At 40.1% G+C, this 21320-nt stretch overlaps 1 protein-coding gene and 4 non-coding genes across 7 annotated transcripts in view; all 5 read left to right on the top strand.

Annotated features, from left to right (window-relative positions):
* The window catches only part of prkcab (protein kinase C, alpha, b), a 110627-nt gene that overhangs the window by 81072 nt on the left and 8235 nt on the right, over nt 1-21320 (top strand). For 2 of the 3 annotated variants that reach the window (XM_054759453.1, XM_054759455.1), the window contains exons 6-14: nt 11157-11313; nt 11396-11530; nt 12348-12441; nt 14785-14814; nt 17649-17789; nt 17869-18042; nt 18150-18241; nt 18309-18371; nt 19864-20002. In XM_054759453.1, the coding sequence (XP_054615428.1) occupies nt 11157-11313; nt 11396-11530; nt 12348-12441; nt 14785-14814; nt 17649-17789; nt 17869-18042; nt 18150-18241; nt 18309-18371; nt 19864-20002 (1025 nt within the window). The remainder of the gene's footprint in view (nt 1-11156; nt 11314-11395; nt 11531-12347; nt 12442-14784; nt 14815-17648; nt 17790-17868; nt 18043-18149; nt 18242-18308; nt 18372-19863; nt 20003-21320) is intronic. The other variant, XM_054759454.1, reaches the window with a different exon arrangement.
* On the top strand, nt 3166-3252 carry trnay-gua (transfer RNA tyrosine (anticodon GUA)). The gene is given in 2 exon segments: nt 3166-3202; nt 3217-3252. It is a non-coding gene; the product is annotated as a tRNA-Tyr (tRNA).
* On the top strand, nt 3567-3653 carry trnay-gua (transfer RNA tyrosine (anticodon GUA)). Its single transcript is given in 2 exon segments — nt 3567-3603; nt 3618-3653. It is a non-coding gene; the product is annotated as a tRNA-Tyr (tRNA).
* Nucleotides 3985-4071, top strand: trnan-guu (transfer RNA asparagine (anticodon GUU)). The gene is given in 2 exon segments: nt 3985-4021; nt 4036-4071. It is a non-coding gene; the product is annotated as a tRNA-Asn (tRNA).
* On the top strand, nt 4386-4472 carry trnay-gua (transfer RNA tyrosine (anticodon GUA)). The gene is given in 2 exon segments: nt 4386-4422; nt 4437-4472. It is a non-coding gene; the product is annotated as a tRNA-Tyr (tRNA).

Here is a 21320-nt window from a genome sequence, read left to right as displayed (position 1 = left end):
CCACGCTCGACCATGTTTAGAAGTAAAACATTTCAAAGCCATTTTAACCAATACCCATGCACATTCACGTTTAGATGCGTTTATGAATGCAAACCTAGCTTTTTCTTTATTCATGCTTCGTTGAAGGGACCAATCTAAATGGAATAGCTTGCAGAAAACATAGTCAGCATAAAATTTAAATCCCCACCGTTCTGTGCGTGTGAACGTACGTATGTGTGTGTGTGTGTGTGTATATGTGTGTGCATCAATACCTTCTAATTAGCTTGTCAGTCAAAATGCAGCACCTGGATTTGGAAACAGTACAGCATAATAACCCTTAGAGGGGTAAAGAAAGATGACAGCTGGGTCGCAAGTATAACCTCTCTCTGCCTGTCATGCTCACACACACTCTCACACACACACATGCAGAGAAATAAGGCAGGAGTGATTGATGCGGTGCTGAGCGTTCCTCAAACAGGAAAAACACACACGGCAGAAAGTGTGCGCGGCGTTCGTGATTGACTTGTGGAATGATTTTAGCTCACATGAGAGATGCTTCTTAGTCATTCTGCCGCTGGAAATAGAGGAGGAGAGATGTTGCATTCACAGCCATCATCCTAATGGTTTTATTTGTTTCCGTTGTGTTTCACACATCATTTACACTAGCGCATGTCCGAAAAGGAGGCGGATGACGCGGAGCTTGTTTAATCCCACCCTTTCGCCACGTCTCATCAATTACTTAGTTTGTTCACTTCCTGTGTTTAACATGTGACCATTTTCTAATCGAGAGAGAAAATAATGCAGAAAGTGTGACTAAATGATTGTAATGAAAAAAAAGGGGGGGGGAAGAAAAATAGCATTAAAAACATTAAGATATAAATAAATGCAGGATATAGACAAAGCAATAACTAATTCAATAATGATAGATGAAGCACTCGCTTCGACAGGCAAGACGGCCTCATAACTTGCAACTTGGTGAACACAGGTTAATATATTCTTACTGGGATTACAACAAGCAAGCAGTGTGGATTATGTAGACACGGCTAGGGGAAGCGCCTTCTCTAGCCTGCTATCCTCGAGTGCAGGGGTGTCCAAACTTTTTCCCCCAAGGGCCGCACACAAAAAAAAAATCTAAAGGTGCAGGACCACTTTGATATTTTACTAACCTATGTAGATATGCTAAGAAATTCTATATATTTAAAGAAAAACAGCCTGCATCTCAGCTTTATGTTATCGATGAAAAGGCGTCTTAGTAATATGATCTTTGGTCTTCGTACGTTACAATTTTTTGCTCTTTCTTCCATTTATTTTTTATTTTGCAATTAAAATTTCTTTCTCTCGTAATATTATGACATTATTCCCATAATATTTTAACTTTATTCTTGTGATATTATTATAATATTAAAGGAAAACTGCACTTTATGGGGAATTTTGACGATCGTCCACAATCCTTATGTGAACACAGATGTCTTTCTCTTTTCTGTGCGTTCTAAAGATATAAAAAACGACGAAAAGAAACAGCTCATTACTGCACATAATGGGAAACAAGCGCCAACAACGCTCAGTTAGCATATAATGTGACGTGCATATTAACTGAGCTATTGTTATTATTATTATTAACATTGTTACGCCGATCCAACTACATTACTGGTGTATTGACACTTCACCAAAACACACCGGCTAGCTATTAGCTGGCTGGCAACTAGCTTCACCACACACTCGCCCACAACGCGTCAGCGCCGCACTCACAATGCCTCAGATCACTACCAACAAGGTAACGTATATCGTAGATGCCGCCAGTGCTGTCGTGTTTTTAGTTTGGAAAAGTTAATGCTAAGTGTAGGCGTTCATTTCTATGTTGCTATGTGAAATCAATGCGCCCAGGAAGGAAGTTCCGGTAATGCTTAAAATGGCCAAAATACAGCAAAATACTGTAAGTATTACATGTTATCATGAATGAACCTGTTACTACATAGTTACCGCATGTATTTAAAGCCATAAAACCTTGCTGGAGGTTTTTGGAGGTGTTTTTGTAGCGGTCTTTGTAGGCGCCATAGGTGTATCCCATTATGTGCAGTCATGAGATGTCTCTTTTTATCTGATTTTATATCTTTAGAACGCACAGAAAAGAGAAAGACGTGTGTTCGTGTCTCACACAAGGATTTTGGCAAAATTCCAAAAAAGTGCCTTGAAGTACTTTCCAACCTAATTGCAAAAAAATTGCAACTTTGTTTGGTTTGTTTCTCATAATATTCAAATTTGAAAAGACAATGTATTTTTATTGTAATATTTCAACTAAAATGTAATTATTTTTTATTTTTGACATTATTGTATTGTTTTTGGCATCATATTCCAATATCACAATTACATAATATTGCAATTGTGTAAAATTATAAATTATTAATTTTACTTTAGAGAGCGAGCCATGTGTCAAAAATAGACATTTTTATGAGTGTATAAATTTTTTTTGTCCTGGACATACCCCCACGAAAAGCAGGGATGTACTGTACCCTTGTATTTCCATCAGATAGTATTGTTCTTAGCATACTGTACACTTCACTGGAGTCACTTTGCAACGTGTGCAAAACGTGTGTTGCGGTGTCGAATATAAGCTTTAATTGAGTTGAGTTGTAAAAGCAGCCGGGACAGTACAGAAGCTGACTTGCATGATAAAGATTAAGACAGTGTTGTGCTTGTGTTTGTGCTTGGCTCGCTAAATGGCAGCACCGTGAGCAGTGCCGCCTGAGCTTGTTCTTCATCTTCATCCCTTTGGCTCCCGCAGACAAGTGGTGGGCTTCTGTGGTTCACCGCTTCAATGTGAACTTGATTAAATCTTTCCAGTCAACAAAACAGACAAATCTCTAAGGCTCTCTCCGTAGAACCGCACTCCTCTTCATCATTTCCCTCTCTGACTCTCCATCCCCTCTTGTGTTACTGGCATTGCCTCTTCCTCTGCTTGTTTGCTTTTAAAACCTTGCATGGCAGTATGAAAAAAAGTGTGTCTTCTGATCATGCCGAGCCATTTTTAGGTTGATTTCAACTGCAATGTCACCGATGGGTTCACTTCCAATATCTAAAATTAAGATGATACTGTACGTTAACATGCATCGTGATCTGCCACAGGGTACTCAATAAGAAACAACAAGCTGCCCCTGTAGTTAATGACAAAAAAAAACACCAGACAGGCCTTCGATAGCTCAGTTGGAAGAGCGGAGGACTGTAGAGGCTGATGCAGACATCCTTAGGTCGCTGGTTCAAATCCGGCTCGAAGGATCTTTTGCGTATTATGTTATGTCTGCCAAGAAAGAATCACAACAGTGTCTCGTCTGAAGGGACTGCATTTACGAGTCCAGGGAGTTTGAATTGATTCCTTGTCACATAGTCTGAAGATGACAAACTCAAATTCCCGAATGCAGGAGACTGGCCAAAGTGTGTCAAGTCCACAAGATGGAGCTCTGTTGATCACTTGCAGTATCTAAAATTAAGATGATACTGTACGTTAACATGCATCGTGATCTGCCACAGGGCACTCAATAAGAAACAGCAAGCTGTCCTTGTACTTAATGACAAAAAAAACACCAGACAGGCCTTCGATAGCTCAGTTGGAAGAGCGGAGGACTGTAGAGGCTGATGCAGACATCCTTAGGTCGCTGGTTCAAATCCGGCTCGAAGGATGTTTTGCTTATTATGTTACGTCTGACAAGAAAGAATCACAACAGGGTCTTGTCTGAAGGGACTCCACTTATGAATCCAGGGAGTTTGAATTGATTCACTGTCACATAGTCTGAAGTTGACAAACTCAAAATTCCCGAATGCAGGAGACTGGCCGAAGTGTGTCGAGTCCACAAGATGGAGCTCTGTTGATCACTTGCGGTATCTAAAATTAAGATGATACTGTACTTTAAAATGCATCGTGTTCTGCCACAGGGCACTCAATACGCAACTGCAAGCAGTCATGCATTGGTGCGCATCCCTTTAGTTTATGACTAAAAAGCCATATTACCGCCTTCGATAGCTCAGTTGGAAGAGCGGAGGACTGTTGAAGCTGATGCAGACATCCTTAGGTCGCTGGTTCAAATCCGGCTCGAAGAACCTTTTGCTTAATATGTTATGTCTGACAAGAAATCACAACAGTTTCTTCTCCGAAGGGACTCGACTTATGAGTCCAGGGAGTTTGAATTGATTCCTTGTCACATAGTCTGAAGCTGACACACTCAAAATTCCCGAATGCAGGAGACTGGCCAAAAGTGTGTCGAGTCCACAAGATGGGCCTCTGTTGATCACTTGCAGTATCTAAAATTAAGATGATACTGTACGTTAACATGCATCGTGATCTGCCACAGGGCACTCGATAAGAAACAGCAAGCGGCCCCTGTAGTTTATGACAAAAAAAAGCAGCCAACAGGCCTTCGGTAGCTCAGTTGGAAGAGCGGAGGACTGTAGAAGCTGATGCAGACATCCTTAGGTCGCTGGTTCAAATCCGGCTCGAAGGATCTTTTGATTATTATGTTATGTCTGACAAGAAAGAATCACAACAGGTTCTCGTCTGAAGGGACTCCACTTATGAATCCAGGGAGTTTGAATCGATTCTCTGTCACATAGTCTGAAGTTGACAAACTCAAAATTCCCGAATGCAGGAGACTGGCCAAAGTGTGTCGAGTCCACAAGATGGAGCTCTGTTGATCACTTGCAGTATCTAAAATTAAGATGATACTGTACGTTAACATGCATCGTGATCTGCCACAGGGCACTCAATGAGAAACAGCAAGCTGTCCTTGTACTTAATGACAAAAAGAGCCCCAGACAGGCCTTCGATAGCTCAGTTGGAAGAGTGGAGAACTGTAGAGGCTGAACCAGGCATCCTTAGGTCGCTGGCTCAAGTCCGGCTCAAAGGATGTTTTGCTTAATATGTTATGTCTGCCAAGAAATCACAGCAGTGTCTTCTCCGAAGGGACTCGACTTATGAGTCCAGGCAGTTTGAATTGATTCCTTGTCACATAGTCTGGAGTTGACGAACTCAAAATTCCTGAGTGCAGCATACTGGCCAAAGTGTGTCAAGTCTATAAGATGGAGCTCTGTTGATCACTTGCAGTATCTAAAATTAAGATGATAACTGCACCTTACAACGCATCGTGCTCTGCCACAGGATATGCGATAAGCAACAGCAAGCTCTCCCTCTAGTTTATGACAATAAAGCACCAGCCAGGCCTTCGATAGCTCAGTTGTAAGAGCGGGGGACTGTAGTAGATGTCCTTAGGTCGCTGGTTCAAATCACTGGTTCATTACCTCCTGCAACCCTCTTTTTTTTTTTTTTGCTCTTTTACCTGATCATCATCTTTCCTTGCAGAAGTGACTTAAATAACTTGAGGGAGTCAGCAGATGTTTTGTTTTGAAGTGTTAAAAAAATGACTATACACACACAAACACAGTGAAAGGGCAACTGAGGTTCAGCCCAAAGTGAGCACACAGTGGGTGAGATTTCCTATGGTTGACATGCTTGCCTCAGGTTTGAAGCACAGTAGAGGAAGAATCCTCAGACCCTATCACGCTGTGAGTCCTGTATGTGTAGATGCTAAATGAAGGTGACAGTCTCCTTTTAAAAAGACCACAAACAGAATCAGTAGAAGATAACAAATGTGTGCTCTCATTGCTCTGTGACTGTGTGACGTGCTCACTCACTCACTGGCAGCGCACAGCAGGGATGCATCCAGCTCATGTTTTGGCCTGGCAGTCCCCCCCCCCCACCAGATTATCAGACATTCTTAACTCGCACATGGCATTGTTATGCAACACATTTGAATTTCAAAGCCTTTTCGTGTGATTGCACTGGCGTCCCGCTGCAGCCCGGCACGCACCCGCCCAAGCCCGGGATCCACGTTACTTTTATGTCACTTTTAGCTGCAGTGTTTTTTTTATGAAGCAGCTCAGGTGTCACAGATCTGCTTCATCATTTTAACATAGCCTTATAAAATTTAAACCAGGGATTTTCAATGTGGGACACTATGCTACCTTAGTTTTTAGTTACCCTGGGCTACTCACGATGTACACTATGCACTGTAAATGTTATATTACATGAATAATTATTAAACACATTTTACTGTACTATCTTTGGAGCATTTACAGTGAAACATAATTTCAGTATGAGGGATTTTTTTTTCTTTTTTTTTTAACATTGAACCCAAAACCTATCTATCCTTCCATTTTCTATCCCTCTTGTCCTTACCTGTGTCGCATGTATGCTGGAGCCTATTCCAGCTGTCTTCGGACGAGAGGCCGGGTACACTCTGGACTGGTTCAACCCAAAATTCACACTTAAATTGTGATTAATTCAGCATTGCTTAATTCAGCATTTAAAGATCAATTTTAAATATATGCTTTGAAAATCACATTTACTTCATAAAATGTGAAATTTCAAGTCAGAGAATTGTATGTATCACAGTGGGTCTGATTTCTGACGCCAAAATCAGCCTCACTTTTACCATAATTTCCAGACGATGGAGCGCACCACACCCACAAAATTTAAAGAGCAAAAAATGATTTGTACATATATAGGCCACACCTGAAAGATGTTACACAGAAAGGTTTTTCTAACTTTTGATTAAATAAATGCTTTTTTTCAAACAGTTCCGAACAATGCATTGCTAGTTAAACAGTAGCCTACCAGAGAAGTCATTCATCGCTGTCCTCCTCCTCCTCCTGGGACCTAAAACCACTAAAGTCGTCTTCTTCAGCATTACAATTGTAATCGTAATTCCTTCGTCACACACTTTGTCAGTCCCTATCTGCATGTTTTGTTGCAGTCCAAACAGAAGCCATAGTAATTCTACACTTGATCAAATTTACTGAAGATGTGTCAGAGATGGCTGAATAAGACTTCAAAATGTGATATTAGCTTCCACTTCACTCGTCCACGTCCCTACTTCCTGAGGCTGCACTCCAAGCATCATGGGAAATGTAGCTTTTCGCCATAAATTAGCTGCATCACTGTACAAGCCACAGGGTTCAAAGCATGAGAAAAAAGTATCGGCTTATACATCGGAAATTACGCTCCATTTATTTTTATATCAGCTGTTAACAGATTTGTAGAAAATGTTGTTTTCTGCTCTAATATTTTACATTACCAATGAAAAACATTTTCTTGATTTTTTTTCTGGATTTTTCCCCAGCCGACATCCCTCCGACATAAATGCTGGCATTGTTGTCTTTACGTTTTGCAATAAATGTACTGAAACACAATGCCACTCTATTAAAAGTGCCATATTTCATTTCCTACATTCACACATTTACTTCTTTGTTAACTTTGAAATGACTAAAATAAGCCATATTCTAAATAAAAATGTTAATTTTACTTTCATTACATTTTCACACAGTGGATCTGAAGCTTTAATTTTCTCTGCATTGTGCTGCTTTTCTTCTAGCTTTTTTCTTCTCTCCTTTCTTACCTTAGCAACAATAAATTGATCCCCTTTGCTACAGTTAGCTTAGCATGTGTAAAAAACAGTTTTCTCAAGCTGATACACCTCCACAGAGTTTTAACAACTGCGCTGTTTTTATTTTCCTTGCAATAAATGGAGGGAATGTCACTTTCAACATAAAAGTTAGACATCGCATTGAGCTTCACCGCAGCACATCACTGTGGTCATCATCTGTCATTATCGGGAGTTATTAAAAAAAACACACACACACACTTTGGGCGTCTGCATGTTGGCCAAAACAAATGATAGAAAGCACACACATGCGACAACGCACATGCTGTGGTCGTGTTTGTAACTACTGCACATGGAGCGAGAAGAGGGGAGTGTACGGATGGCGAGCAGCTCTCGTATCTAAGCAACAACAGACCGTAGAGATGGTCCTTGATGGCTGCTGATGTTTCATTGTTTGACAGAACATGTGCGTAAATGCATTTACTGTACAAGTTGCGCACACACACTTTTGTATGTTCTACATTTCCTGACACCTACTTTTCTTTGATTTGTGTGTCTAAAGTTGCATTGGTGTTGCCATGGAAGGGACTGATGCTTGTAACGATGCCACTGCACACACAAGGGAGGATTTAGATAACAACGTGGGCTGCTGAGCTTTTTACTTGTGCTTCTTGCAGTTGCAGTTGTGATCACGTCTTTTTTATAGCGTGACACTTGATGGCCCACCTTTCATTGTGGTCCACGCCACGCAGAGTTTTCGAATATAATCACAGGAGTGAACTCAGAGTCACATGCATAGAAAAAAAGGTAAACATGCTTGATGCTGCCTTTTTCCTGTTATACACAAGAGCTACACTGCCCTCTACGGGTTGGTGGTGGTAGTCAAACTACATGGTGGTATTTCAAGTTTTATTTTACATTTTGACTTTCATTCAAACTTGGCTCAGGTTTCCGTGATTGTAACTAACCTAGAAATGTAAATCTTAATGAGTTCTATTCTTTTTCTGTGCATTTAAGTTTGTGTTTTTTAGTCTTTTTTTGCTTTTTTCTCTCTTTTCTCATCTCTAACGCCGTAAGATGAAGCATCATGAGTGGCCAGCATGCAGCAATTTTATCTGCCTCTGCATGCATTTGAAGATGTTGGTTGCGCTACTCCACTGTTGGTGTGAAATGTGTGTGTTCGTTCTACTTGCCGCACTCTTGTTTACAATTAACTCATTCATTCATTTTCTATACCGCTTGTCCTCACTAGGGGATGCTCCCCACTGTGTGTGTGTGTGTGTGTGTGTGTGTGTGTGTGTGTGTGTGTGTGTGTGTGTGTGTGTGTGTGTGTGTGTGTGTGTGTGGCCAACATGCCAACCAATAGGCCACTGTGCAGCTACAGTGAACTAATTAGAGGTATTTATCCTTACCGCTATTACATTATAGGTTCGGTTGCAAAAGTGTTATGCTTGTTCATAAATGCCCTTTTGGTCAAACAGCTACGTTTTCCTTTCCACTTTCTCATGCATTGTTAATGAGTGACATTGTTTGTTGATCATTTTTGTCTATCATCAAATAACTCATACTGTAAGATGCACAGGTAGGCAGCCATTTTTCAGGATTTTGGGCTTTTTCCATTTTTTTGTGTGTGGCCCTAATCCTCTCTCATGCAGTTCTAATGCAGGCTGTGTTTGATTTTATGTGTAGAATATGCCGTGGGCCAATAAAATTTGAACTGTGGGCCGCACTTTGGACACCCCTGCAATAAGGAAAGAAAGGGGAAAAGGTGTAATAGTAAATAAATGAGTGATAACGTGATTTAATCCATTAGCGGTGACTTTGTGTGTCCCTACTCTGCAGTATTTTGCTGCCTTTTTCCCTCTTTTGTGTTTTGTTTAAATATGCAGACTCTCAAGGCTGAAGTTGTTTTTTTAATTATTCTAGAGCGAAGAACGCTCCCTTTATTTTACATGCTTTTGTAAAATATAAAAAGGAGATGTTCAATCTTCCTGTGTGTATTCATGGCAGTCAAGGGGGACGACTTTGGACTGGCCATTTACTGTCGATATTGTCGCCATGGTGAAGGTGGCAAGCTCTTGCCACCCCCCTTCTTCCATCCCATTGCTGTTGCTATGTAACAGCCCTCTTTCCTCTCCCATTTGTCAGTTATCACACAGGCAAATGCCACACTCCATTTATCTACACGCCTGTTGCACAAAAATGACTATTAGCCATGACATCACCTTTTTTCCTTTTGTTGTTAGATGTACTCAGAGGGTGTGAGACTTTTTAGTAGGATCGCATGTCTGTGTGTTTACTTGTGTGTTTTGACAAACGCATGGCCCCGACACCCACTCAGTGTGGAGGTGACGTGGAGGATGGCTCACACCGGCAACTCTGAGTGATTTGTGACATGTGCTCTGCTTCCCAGCACCTGCTAGCAGCGTATGTAGCGCCTGCTCTCGTCAGCCGGTACACGCCATGCGTCTCTACACATTTTTGTCACCAGATTGCATTATACTTTTCCATTTTTTTTATCCTAAAGATCCATAGTTTACAAAGTATTTTTTTCCTTAATGTTGCCTTTTCAAAAATACTTACCGTAAATTGCGGCTAATATGGCTAAATTCTAATCTCGTGACATCTTTACTTCAGAACTACTGCTAATTGTCTAAATACTTTGCCTTACTCAAGGAGCCAATTACGAGTTAGCATTGCACTCACAACTAGCTTGTCAAAGTATTGAAAATTGCAGGAGGTCATTATATATACCAGTATAACAACATAACAGTCTGACTCACAGTGTCTGTCAAAGAACACTTTATTGTCAACACTAAATTCATCACACAGCAACTGAACACTTTGTATATGCAAATATACAAACATGTCCCAATATGAGTTTTCCCATAACGCTTTTGTCTGAGCAACACATTCATTGGGGTGATGCAATGACATCACTGCCCTCTGGGCTTTGGGCTCCAGGTCCTATGGCTCCCTCTGGTGGGCAGAAGCAGTTTTGCAGCACCATCCACCATGTTCTATGCTGTCTATAGTCGTCCAATGAAATGGTTTTCTCAAACAAAATGTGTTATGGGACAACTTTAAAATGTTTTCTTTTTCACATTAAACTTGTAGTGATACATCCTTCTATATTTCTGAGGTATAAAGGGTTGAGTTAAGTTCTTGTGTGATGGTTTTAACGTTGTTTGTAAGACGAAACCGTGAGTCAGACTGTTATATTGAGTAATGACCTTCTCCAATTTTCAATGGGTTGACGTGCTTGAGTTTTTTCATAGCTCATGATTGGCTCCTGTCAAATTAAGAGCTGACTGGTCCTCATGGACCCCTTTCTACACCAGAATTTATGGTACATTTTCTGACACTATATATATTCTCAACACTATATCTACGGTACATACTGATCATACTAAATATAATATTGATAATACCCTTGGTCACCTATAACACACATATGAGATGGTGGCTGTTTTTTAAATAACTTCTTAGCATATCAATGTTGATGATCCTTTTTAGAAAATTAAAAATATCAAAATGACCCCTGCATCCTCTCTGCTGAGTGGTTTTCTGTTGCTGCTGTGCTGTGATGTGCAGAGTTTTCAGCTTGAAATAACAACTTCCCTAGTCCCAACTAACGGTCCGTCCTCTTTGAGATTTAGGTACATAAACGCCCCAGTTCTAATTACAGCATGTGCGATATCTATCTTCACCCCACTCACAAACGCATTATCTTTTTATTTCCTCTTCTAGTGGGAGAAGCCAGAAACCTGATTCCTATGGATCCTAATGGTTTATCAGACCCATATGTTAAACTCAAGCTCATCCCGGACCCAAAGAACGAGACCAAACAGAAGACCAGGACCATCCGTTCATCCCTGAACCCCTGCTGGAACGAGTCGTTCACTTTGTGAGTCCTGCACTACTAATAGACTAGTTGATGTACTCCATTTTGCTTTAAAAGTGTGCCTTATTTGTGTGTGTGTTCTCAGTAAGCTAAAAGTATCCGACAAAGACCGTCGTCTTTCCATCGAGATCTGGGACTGGGACCGAACCACCAGAAATGACTTCATGGGCTCCATGTCGTTTGGAGTGTCCGAGCTGATGAAAGCTCACACGTGTGGATGGTCAGTTAAGTCTCAGCTATTTGACTGTGACAATCTCCGTTCCACATCCCACATTCCAAAAACATGCATGTTAGGTTAATTGGCGACTCTAAATTGTCCATAGGTATGAATGTGAGTGTGAATGCTTGTTTGTCTATATGTGCCCTGTGATTGGCTGGTGACCAGTCCAGGGTCCAGCGAAATCAGCTGGGATAGGCTCCAGCCTACCCGTGAACCTAGTGAGAATAAGCGGCATAGAAAATGGATGGATGGATATAAAATAAATACAAAAATTCAAAAATAAAAATCCCACTGTTAATATGATGTACAACTGCTTGAAAAACCAAGGAGAAGTAACATAATTTGATCATATATATATATATTTTATATATAAAATATATATTTTTTTATTTTTAATCTCACAATGAAAAATTCCCAAAAAATGTATTTGTTGTAAATTAAATTAAATGTGATTTGGAGAAAAAATATTGAGAAATTACTTTAAAATATATATATATAGTATATACTGTACATATGATAGTATTTTTGTAATCTACAACATCACATACAAAATAATATGTTTATGATGTCTAAAAGATGTATCATTTAATTAAAATAACATAAAATAAATTGGCATTTAAAGTACAAAGGTTTGATGAATATAAATAAATAAATACGTTTGGTAAAATATGTATATTTTAAAGGAAGAGCATCATGTGGGTCTAGGTAAAAATACCTACTACTGCATGAAAAACTCAATTTTGATTGGGACAAAAAAAAAACACCTAAAATGATGGAAACAAAAATAAACATGGAGATTTGTGTCTTTTCTGCCCAGGTACAAACTGCTGAACCAGGAGGAGGGCGAGTACTACAATGTGCCCATCCCAGAGGTGGATGACGTCGACCTGGAGCTCCGTCAGAAGTTTGAGGTGAGGATAGCAAGCAGAAGTTAGGGATCGGGAGAAATCTAACGCCATCTGAAACAAGAGCTGGATCAGATAATATGAGCATAGTACCTAATGTTTGTGGCCTTGTTTTGGCCTGCTTGTCCCAGACAACAGCAAAAAGCATTCTGTTGAATCTGATAAACACCGATGCAAGTGAAACTGTTTGATTTGCAGCGAAAAGTGGAGCTGCATGCTTAGCACATACGAGATAAACTCGCAAATGATGCAAACATAATGTCTCGCACTGTACTTTTCTACTGGGGTTGGGGCACAATGTTGATATTGCACTAGTTATTATCATTATCATTGTAATACACTTTGCCGCCTATGACACAGACCTGACATGTCGCCCGTTTTATAGACAGTGGTGTGAAAAAGTGTTTGCCTCTTCCTGATTTCAGATTTTTCTTGTTTGTCACACTTAAATGTTTCAGACCATCAAAAAATGTAAATATTAGTCAATGACAACACAACTGAACACAAAATGTAGTCTTTACAAGAAACTTTGTATATTTAGGGAGAAAAAAAGTCGAAAAACCAAATGGCCCTGTGTGAAAAAGTGATTGTTCCGCCTCTGTTAAAACATAATGGAGATTAATTGAGATCTATCAGTCTAGAAAAGGTTATAAAACAATTTCTATAGCTGTGGGAGTCCAGCGAATCACAGTGAGAGACATTATCTACAAATGGCGAAAACATGGAACAGTGGTGAACCTTCCCAGGAGTGGCCGGCCAACCAAAATTACCCCAAGAGTGCAGCAACGACTCATCCAAGAGGTCACAAAAGACCCCACAACAACATCCAAAGAACTGCAGGCCTCACTTGCCTCAGTTAAGGTTTGTGTTCATGACTCCACCATAAGAAAGACACTGGCCAAAAATGGCCTGCATGGCAGAGTTCCAAGACGAAAACCACTGCAGAAAAAAAATTACATTAAGACTCGTCTCAATTTTGCCAGAAAACATCTTGATGATCCCCAAGACATTTGGCAAAATACTCTGTGGTCTGACAAGACAACAGTTGAACATTTTAGAAGGTGCGTGTTCCATTACATCTGGCGTAAAAGTAAGGCCGCATTTCAGAAAAAGAACATCATACCAACAGTAAAATATGGTGGTGGTAGTGTGATGGTCTGGGCTGTTTTGCTGCTTCAGGACCTGGAAGACTTGCTGTGATAAATGGAACCATGAATTCTGCTGTCTACCAAAAAATCCTGAATCAGAATGTCCGGCCATCTGTTCCTGACCTCAAACTGAAACCAGCTCGGGTTCTGGAGCAGGACAATGATCCAAAACACACCAGCAAGTCCACCTCTGAATGGCTGAAGAAAAACTAAATGAAGACTTTGGAGTGGCCTAGTCAAAGTCCTGACCTGAATCCTATTGAGATGCTGTGGAATGACCTTAAAAAGGCGCTTCATGCTGGAAAACCCTCCAATGTGGCTGAATTACAACAATTCTGCAAAGATGAGTGGGCCAAAATTCCTCCACAGCGCTGGAAGAGACTCATTGCAAGTTATCACAAACGCTTGATTGCAGTTGTTGCTGCTAAGGGTGGCCCAACCACTTATTAGTTTTAGGGGGCAATCACTTTTTCAGACAGGACCATGTAGGTTGGGATTTTTGTCTTCCTTAATAATAAAAAGTTTCATGTAAAAGCTGCATTTTGTTGTCATTGGTTAATATTTAAATTTGTTTGATGATATGAAACATTTTAAGTGCAACAAATAAGAAAACAGGAAGCGGGGCAAACACTTTTTCACACCACTGTAAAACGGATCATATCTTTGTTGGATTATCTTAAAATAGAAGTGAAACTATATGACTTGCAGGAACGTTTAGTCACTATTATAGTGGCTGAAACACAAAGCTGACTTCTGATGTTCTGATGTTTTAGCCTTTTTAAGAACATCACAAATATGAAAATGACCTGCACATCCCTGGTGGATACTCCAAAACAGTTTGCAACTATTGCATCAAGTGACGTGAGACGGAGAAGTGTGTAGGCGCTCTTATTAAATCCATCGTTTTGTTTGCAGAGAGGAGCTTTAATACCAAGCGTAAATGTTAACAGACCTCCAAACGCAGCCTCTTATTGTTTTTCCCCGCCCATACGACGCCCAGCCTTGAAGACGCGCACCTTCACTGCGCAGTTGCCGTGGAAACTAGGGTGAGATGCGGTCGGATGTGGCAAAACGTTCGATTCCAGCTGTGCCTCTGACTCGTTGTCTGTGACGGCAACGAGCATCAGATGATAAAGTGCATCATGTAAAATGAACCTTGAACACAGCCAACTAACGAGTGAGTCTCTTCTCTCCCACTTAGGCCTGCCAGTTAAATATCCACTATCTCAAGGTAGCTCTTTTGCCTGCTCCGCCTCTCTTTCTCTTATTTCTCACGCTCCTGGCTTGCAGCGCACAGACTCACTACTCGGTATTTGTTTGTGTTTGTGCGTCCGCTAGTGAATATGATTCACTAACACAGCCCACTTCTCTGACACACTGACTGGATGTGCTTCGATGTCTTCAACTCCTTCCACGAACGCACCCCCACGCACATGTAATAAGCATGAATCACAACAACAAATCACACATGCATAACACACAACATGCGTGTAATCGATTCTTATGAAAAGGAAACAGATTTCATTAATCACTAATAGGAACAATATTTTTGGGGGACAAAATAGACATATATTATGTATATAGTATAATATAAATAATAACACATTTTACTGTTGTACATTTGTCAATATTATTAGTTTTATTAATTGGCTGTTAACGTTTTTTGTAGTTATTTTCCATAGTATTTAATTAGTTTGTTTTGGTTATTTTTTTTAGAATAACATATTTAATTTGGTTATTTTATTTTCAATGATTTTATTATGTTTTTAATAATATTTAATTGTGCTGTTTTAGCAGTAATTATTTAGTATCGACTTTTATTGTATTTAATTAGGTCATTTTGTTTTTTTATTATTTTATTTTTATTATTTTTTATTTTTAATTATTGTTGTATTTATTATGTATAACGCTTTCAGGAATTTGCCACTATTAATGATGATCACCTTATGATCAACAGCTTCAAAAATGATGTGCCTGGTTGCTATGGCAACGCCGGATTGGGACAATATCAATGCTAAGCAAATTACAAAAATGTACTTTAAATGAGCAGTTGGAGCTTTAACTAAAATCTAATGAAGATTTCATCGTTTTTTCATGAATAAAAATTCCCAAAAACCATATTGTGTATGTACTAAATGTGTGTTTCTCTGTGATGGCCACTCTGGACTACACGCACAGCGTCCTAATGTGCATGCGCAATCCGTCCACACGGTGGCAGTGTAATATATGTATTGTATATATTGTACAATGAGGCTGCTATAGCTGTGTCACCTTGGTGTTTGTGTGTGTGAGATATGTATAGCAGGTTCAAAACACAAACAGTTTGCATTTTCTGCACGCAAATAAGTTCAGTATTCGATCTTTCATATGCTTCCTGGCATTTACTGTAGCATTAGAAGCCATTCATGCTTTATGGGGCTTTCCTTAGCACCTTTCCTTACCTTTGCTTTTGATTTCTCATCAGTGGAAGGGCGTAATTGTTCGGGTTTTGTGTTTTACTTCCTTGAAAAAGCCAATTTTCCTCCTTGTCTTTTCTCGAGAGCACATCATTTACTGCGTCACGTGCTGTAATTGCTCCATCCAAGTGTGCGCGTAGCGCTGCGTAAAATGTTTCAACTTTTACGACGAGTGGATAATTTCCAGTGATGGACAAACGGTTTTATTCAGATGCTAACAGTCGACGGGTGAGGCCGCGATGCGAGCTGGCGGGGTCTTAATTGCCTTTTGCTGCTGTTCTTGAAAGACCTTCAAGCCAGTCGTTATAACAGCAGGGGGTGTTGCAACGCTGACCACCCACCTTCCAACCAACATGTACATAGTGGACAGATATGTTCATATGTGTCATTTTTGTGTATTCTGTGAGTATTATGATAATTATAGGGCACTATAATATGTACTATAAGAAGGTAACATGTTTAAAATGGTTTGGGTTCAATTTGACTTCCAATAATTTCATTTTCACCACTTTGACATCCTGATCTTCTCACCACGTGTTTTTTTTTTCTTACTAACCACGTATTTATCTATCTAGATGTGATGTTTGTGTGTTGATACGTGAGTTTGTCACGTTGTACAAGGTCGCTAAAACGCGAAGGAGTACTGGGGTGAACAAAGCCACACTTTCACAAGAACGAGGATACTTTTTTTCACTCCCCGAAACAACGTGATGTTAAAAAAATTGTAAAAAGTCGGAGCACTGCAAGAACAAAAGCGTAATATTATGAAGGAAAGTCATAGTTTTTTCTTTTAACGGAACAAAATGTGAATATTATGAGCAAAGGTTTTACAGAAATATACGCGTGCATTTGTAACACTGCGAAAACAAACATTTGTAATTTTACAACATTAAAGCCACACAACAAAGTCACAATATGACAAGAATCATGTCAGAGTTTGACAGAAAAAATTCGAATAATACGAACAAAAGTCAGAATTTTACAAAAACAAAATCTTAATATTATGGAGTAAAAAGTCCGAACTGTACAGGAATATCGCTGTAATATTGCGGGAATAACGTTGTGGCGCTTTAACGTCGTCATTTTTACGACATTGATGATGCGGCATTTACCGGACTACCACAATAAAGTCTTGATATTACACAGAACGTGCGTTGTGATACTTCAAAATGAAACGTATCCATGTGTTTAGTTTAGAACTTTATTCTGGTAACATTGCACCGTTTTTCCCTGCAATATTTCACCATTTTCGAAGAAATGTTCTGACTTCTTTCTTGGAAATCAGCATATTGTATTTTTAAACACCCCTAAGCCCTAATACTCCTTCGTAATCGTAACGATCCTTGGGCGACCTTCTAACCAATGCAAGACGATGTCATTGAGCTTGTTTTCATGTTTGAACTATGACCTTTGCTAAGCCTGCTCTTGTGAAAATTTAGTGGGATTTCACACATCAAATAACATAAAATAGCAGACATATTTGTTATATATACTGTTTTTATATATATTTCCTACTAAATTCTCATAAGATCCTCTTTGCTTTACTTTTTCTGTGAAGCCTGTGCCTTTCAAAATAAGATCAAACGTTGCGCATCGTATGTATCTCTAGAAAGCCAAGCTCGGTCACGGGAAGAAAGTCATCACGCCGTCTGACCACCGACGCTTCAGCTTCCCTTCGGGAAACACTGAGCGTCTCCGTCTGAGCGACTTCAACTTCCTGGCCCTGCTGGGGAAAGGCAGCTTCGGCAAGGTGAGCCTCGCACGTGCCTTCCTCTGCGTTTCTTTTCTCACGTGTGACCTTTAACCTGCGGCCGCTCTCCCGCCGACAGGTGATGTTGGCGGAGATGAAATCGACGGAGGAGCTGTACGCCATCAAGATCCTGAAGAAAGACGTGGTCATCCAGGACGACGACGTGGAGTGCACCATGGTGGAGAAGAGAGTGTTGGCCCAAAGAGACAAACCGCCGTTTCTCACGCAGCTGCACTCGTGCTTCCAGACTGTGGTGTGTGTGTGTGTGTGTGTGTGTGTGTGTGTGTGCGTGTGTGAACCCTCGGCCCCCCTCTGCAGCATCCTTTACGCACACAAACCATTCCAACTTTGTGTGTTTAGGATCGACTCTACTTTGTGATGGAGTACATTAATGGAGGAGACCTCATGTATCACATCCAGCGGATGGGAAAGTTCAAGGAGCCGCAAGCAGTGTAGGTTTTTCTCTTTTTACAAGTCATCATTATTAGGATTTATTATTCATGTTCACTTTTTCTGAAGGTTTTATGCAGCCGAGATCGCAGTCGGCCTCTTTTTCCTGCACCGGAAGGGAATTATTTACAGGTGGGTCGCTATTAGGCTGCATTCACACGCACACAAAAATACACACTTGGTTGTGGTTCACTTAGCAGTCACACTGGTGGTTTTGTCGTGGGACCATGTAAGAACCAGTGTTATTTTTGTTAACAAATTCTTTTCACCATGGGGTTTTTTTTTCATCAAAATTCTTATATTATTACTCAGCTTCTGAAAAAAATACTTTTTGTGAGGAATTTGATCAGTGAACTTTAAATATGCCTGATCCTTTCTACTTTCGTCGACTAAATTTACTGTCATTTTATGCCTAAAACTCTCATTCATTTGACAAAAACAAAAAAAACGGACTAAAACTAAATAAATAATTCAATCCCAGCCATTTTTCAAAAGACAACCCCTTCCCGACTGGCCATTTTAGAGGATTTTGACTGATCTTTGAAGGCACACAGAATATTGTGTTCTACGGCTACATGGAACCTACCAGAGGAAAGCCTTTTTCCGTTCTTGAGTAATCGGCAGTAGAACATGGGTACGTTTCAGGAAAATATCAGTTCCCGACTGGAAAAGGAAAAAAAAAAAACAGCTTTTTGTGAAAAGATACATTTCAAGCATGACTTTGACTTTGACTCTGACACAAATACATTTTGCTTTTGCGGCAGCGTAAATATCTAATCAACGATACCGTAACATAAACAACACAAAAGAGGTTGTTTTCCATCAAAAGAATAATTTATTTACGGATATATCACCGTGAACTGTTTACAATTTGCACATTTGGAACTGAACTATGTGTGTGTGCACGTGTGTGAGTGTGTGCGCATGCATAAAAATGTCCCCACAGTGCGTACATGCTACACTCCACGCTCTCTCACTTCCTCCTTCCTGTCGTGTGTTTTTTCCGTCCACGTGATCGCTGTCGAGCTCTTATCAAATGCGCTTCTGCCACCTTGTGGCCGTTTTTGTGGCTTAGAATTGCTCTGAAGTGAAACGCATTAGTGGGGAGTTGCGTCATCACCTCTTTTTGCCTGTCGCGCAAAACACCTGCGGGCGTTCGGGGTTGTAAAACGTATTAGTACGTCTTGGGCATTGAATGAGTCAAGTGCTGTCAAAGGTTAGCACTGGTCAGGAGGGGGTAGCTTCTGTGACATATGACGTAACTCAAGCATTCCAAGCCAGAGTGTGTTTGTTGGGTTGAATGCGTTGGTTATTTGCATGTTGTGCTACATTTACCAGCTTAGATTTCACCAAAAGCCTCCAAAATATACTTTTAAAGAGCACCGTTGTACGTACAGAGAGGGAGAGAGCCGAGCAGACAGCACTTCCAGCGCATTGTCTCTTCCATGCGTGTCGTTTCTGCATGGTTTATGCTGTGGCGTCAGTACTGGTCCTTGTCTTCGGGCCGTGTAGCTCAAGCGAACCAACACCCATCACTTTACATCCAAGACCTGGATCAAAAGGTCTGCCTTTACGATGATGATGATGTTTGGTTTGGATGATTAAACCCCTCAATGTTTGCCAGGGACCTGAAGCTGGACAACGTGATGCTGGACTCCGAGGGCCACATCAAGATTGCCGACTTCGGCATGTGCAAGGAGAACATGTACGAAGGCATGAGCACGCGTACCTTCTGTGGCACGCCCGACTACATCGCACCAGAGGTGAGGCGTCCATGGTGAGGAAACACTGACAAAATACATAGTGACGAGCTTGCTCCCCCCCTTAAAACTCTGGAAATAGTACACTCTTGTCCAATAGATGCCTTGTGTGGGCCACCTGAACCAATAAGAGCCTCTGTGGAAGTGCTCCATTACTTTTACTAGGACATCTTACATTGTAACACCATGCATTATGATATCCCGTCTAAATCAACACATTGGTGGCGTTATCATGATAAAAATATTACACTGTAATTAAGGACGTCCAATAATATCATCCCAACTATATTATTGGCCCGATATTGGCATAAAAATGGAATATCAGTATCGTGTTTTTTCTCTGGAATGAAAACCTTTTTTTTTTTCCTGTATTTTCCGGCGCGCAAATGATGACCTCATCAAACCGTGTCTGAAGCGTGTAAACAACCGTGTTTGGTGTTTGGTGACGTTACTGTGTGTCTGCGGCGTCTCCTTGTGGATATCAAACTTGCGATTTGCGATGACTGCAAGGCGTTGGTTATGCGAGACTTCTTCCTTCTTCCAGTTCCCAGGGCGAAAAGCCATCATTCGAGAAACCATTAACCAGCCCTTTTCTATCGTGCGAAACGCCGGATTCACCACACTTGCGGCGTTCCGTGAGCCACGCTTTGCCAAATCCCGATCGCAAGTATTTCTCAGGTGTTTGCTCGTTTCACAATGTTAATACGGCCACGTCGAGGAGCTAATTGCTGATGCTGTATCCATTAGCTTCACAACAGATGTGCGATGTTACACATACTGGTATCGGCTGATATCGGAATCGGAAATTGAGGGTTGGACAATATTGGATGTCGGCAAAAAAGCCAATATCAGACCCTAACTGTTATACTGTACTGTGCATACCAATCATATCTATTTTAATCAGTCATTAGTCATATTTTAATATTACTTCATATTTTTTGTAGTTTCCTGTTTAAATAAAATGCAATAATACTAATATTACTAATGATTAATAATAAAGTATTGCTATATGGTATTATATGATATACTGTTGCAATTCATAATAATTATAAACAACTATATAATATTGTGATATAATAAGTATATTTGTATTAATGAATCAACACCAATATTAATAATGGTTAATAATAATTTATAGGTAATAATATTATATTATTGCAATTGATAATAATAAATCATAATAAAAATAATAATCAACAATAAAAATACTGTTTTGCTTGACATTATTTATTTCTTTGCTAGGTTTGTTAAAAAAAGAAAAATATTATCATGAAAATGCGTTTGTCCAAATAAACTAATAAACGCCTGGGACTCTCTGCCG

This window comes from Dunckerocampus dactyliophorus, chromosome 18, assembly GCF_027744805.1.
Source record: "Dunckerocampus dactyliophorus isolate RoL2022-P2 chromosome 18, RoL_Ddac_1.1, whole genome shotgun sequence".
Taxonomy (NCBI): domain Eukaryota; kingdom Metazoa; phylum Chordata; class Actinopteri; order Syngnathiformes; family Syngnathidae; genus Dunckerocampus; species Dunckerocampus dactyliophorus.
Note: the sequence above shows the minus strand (reverse complement) of the source record. Positions and strands in the feature narration are given on the sequence as shown.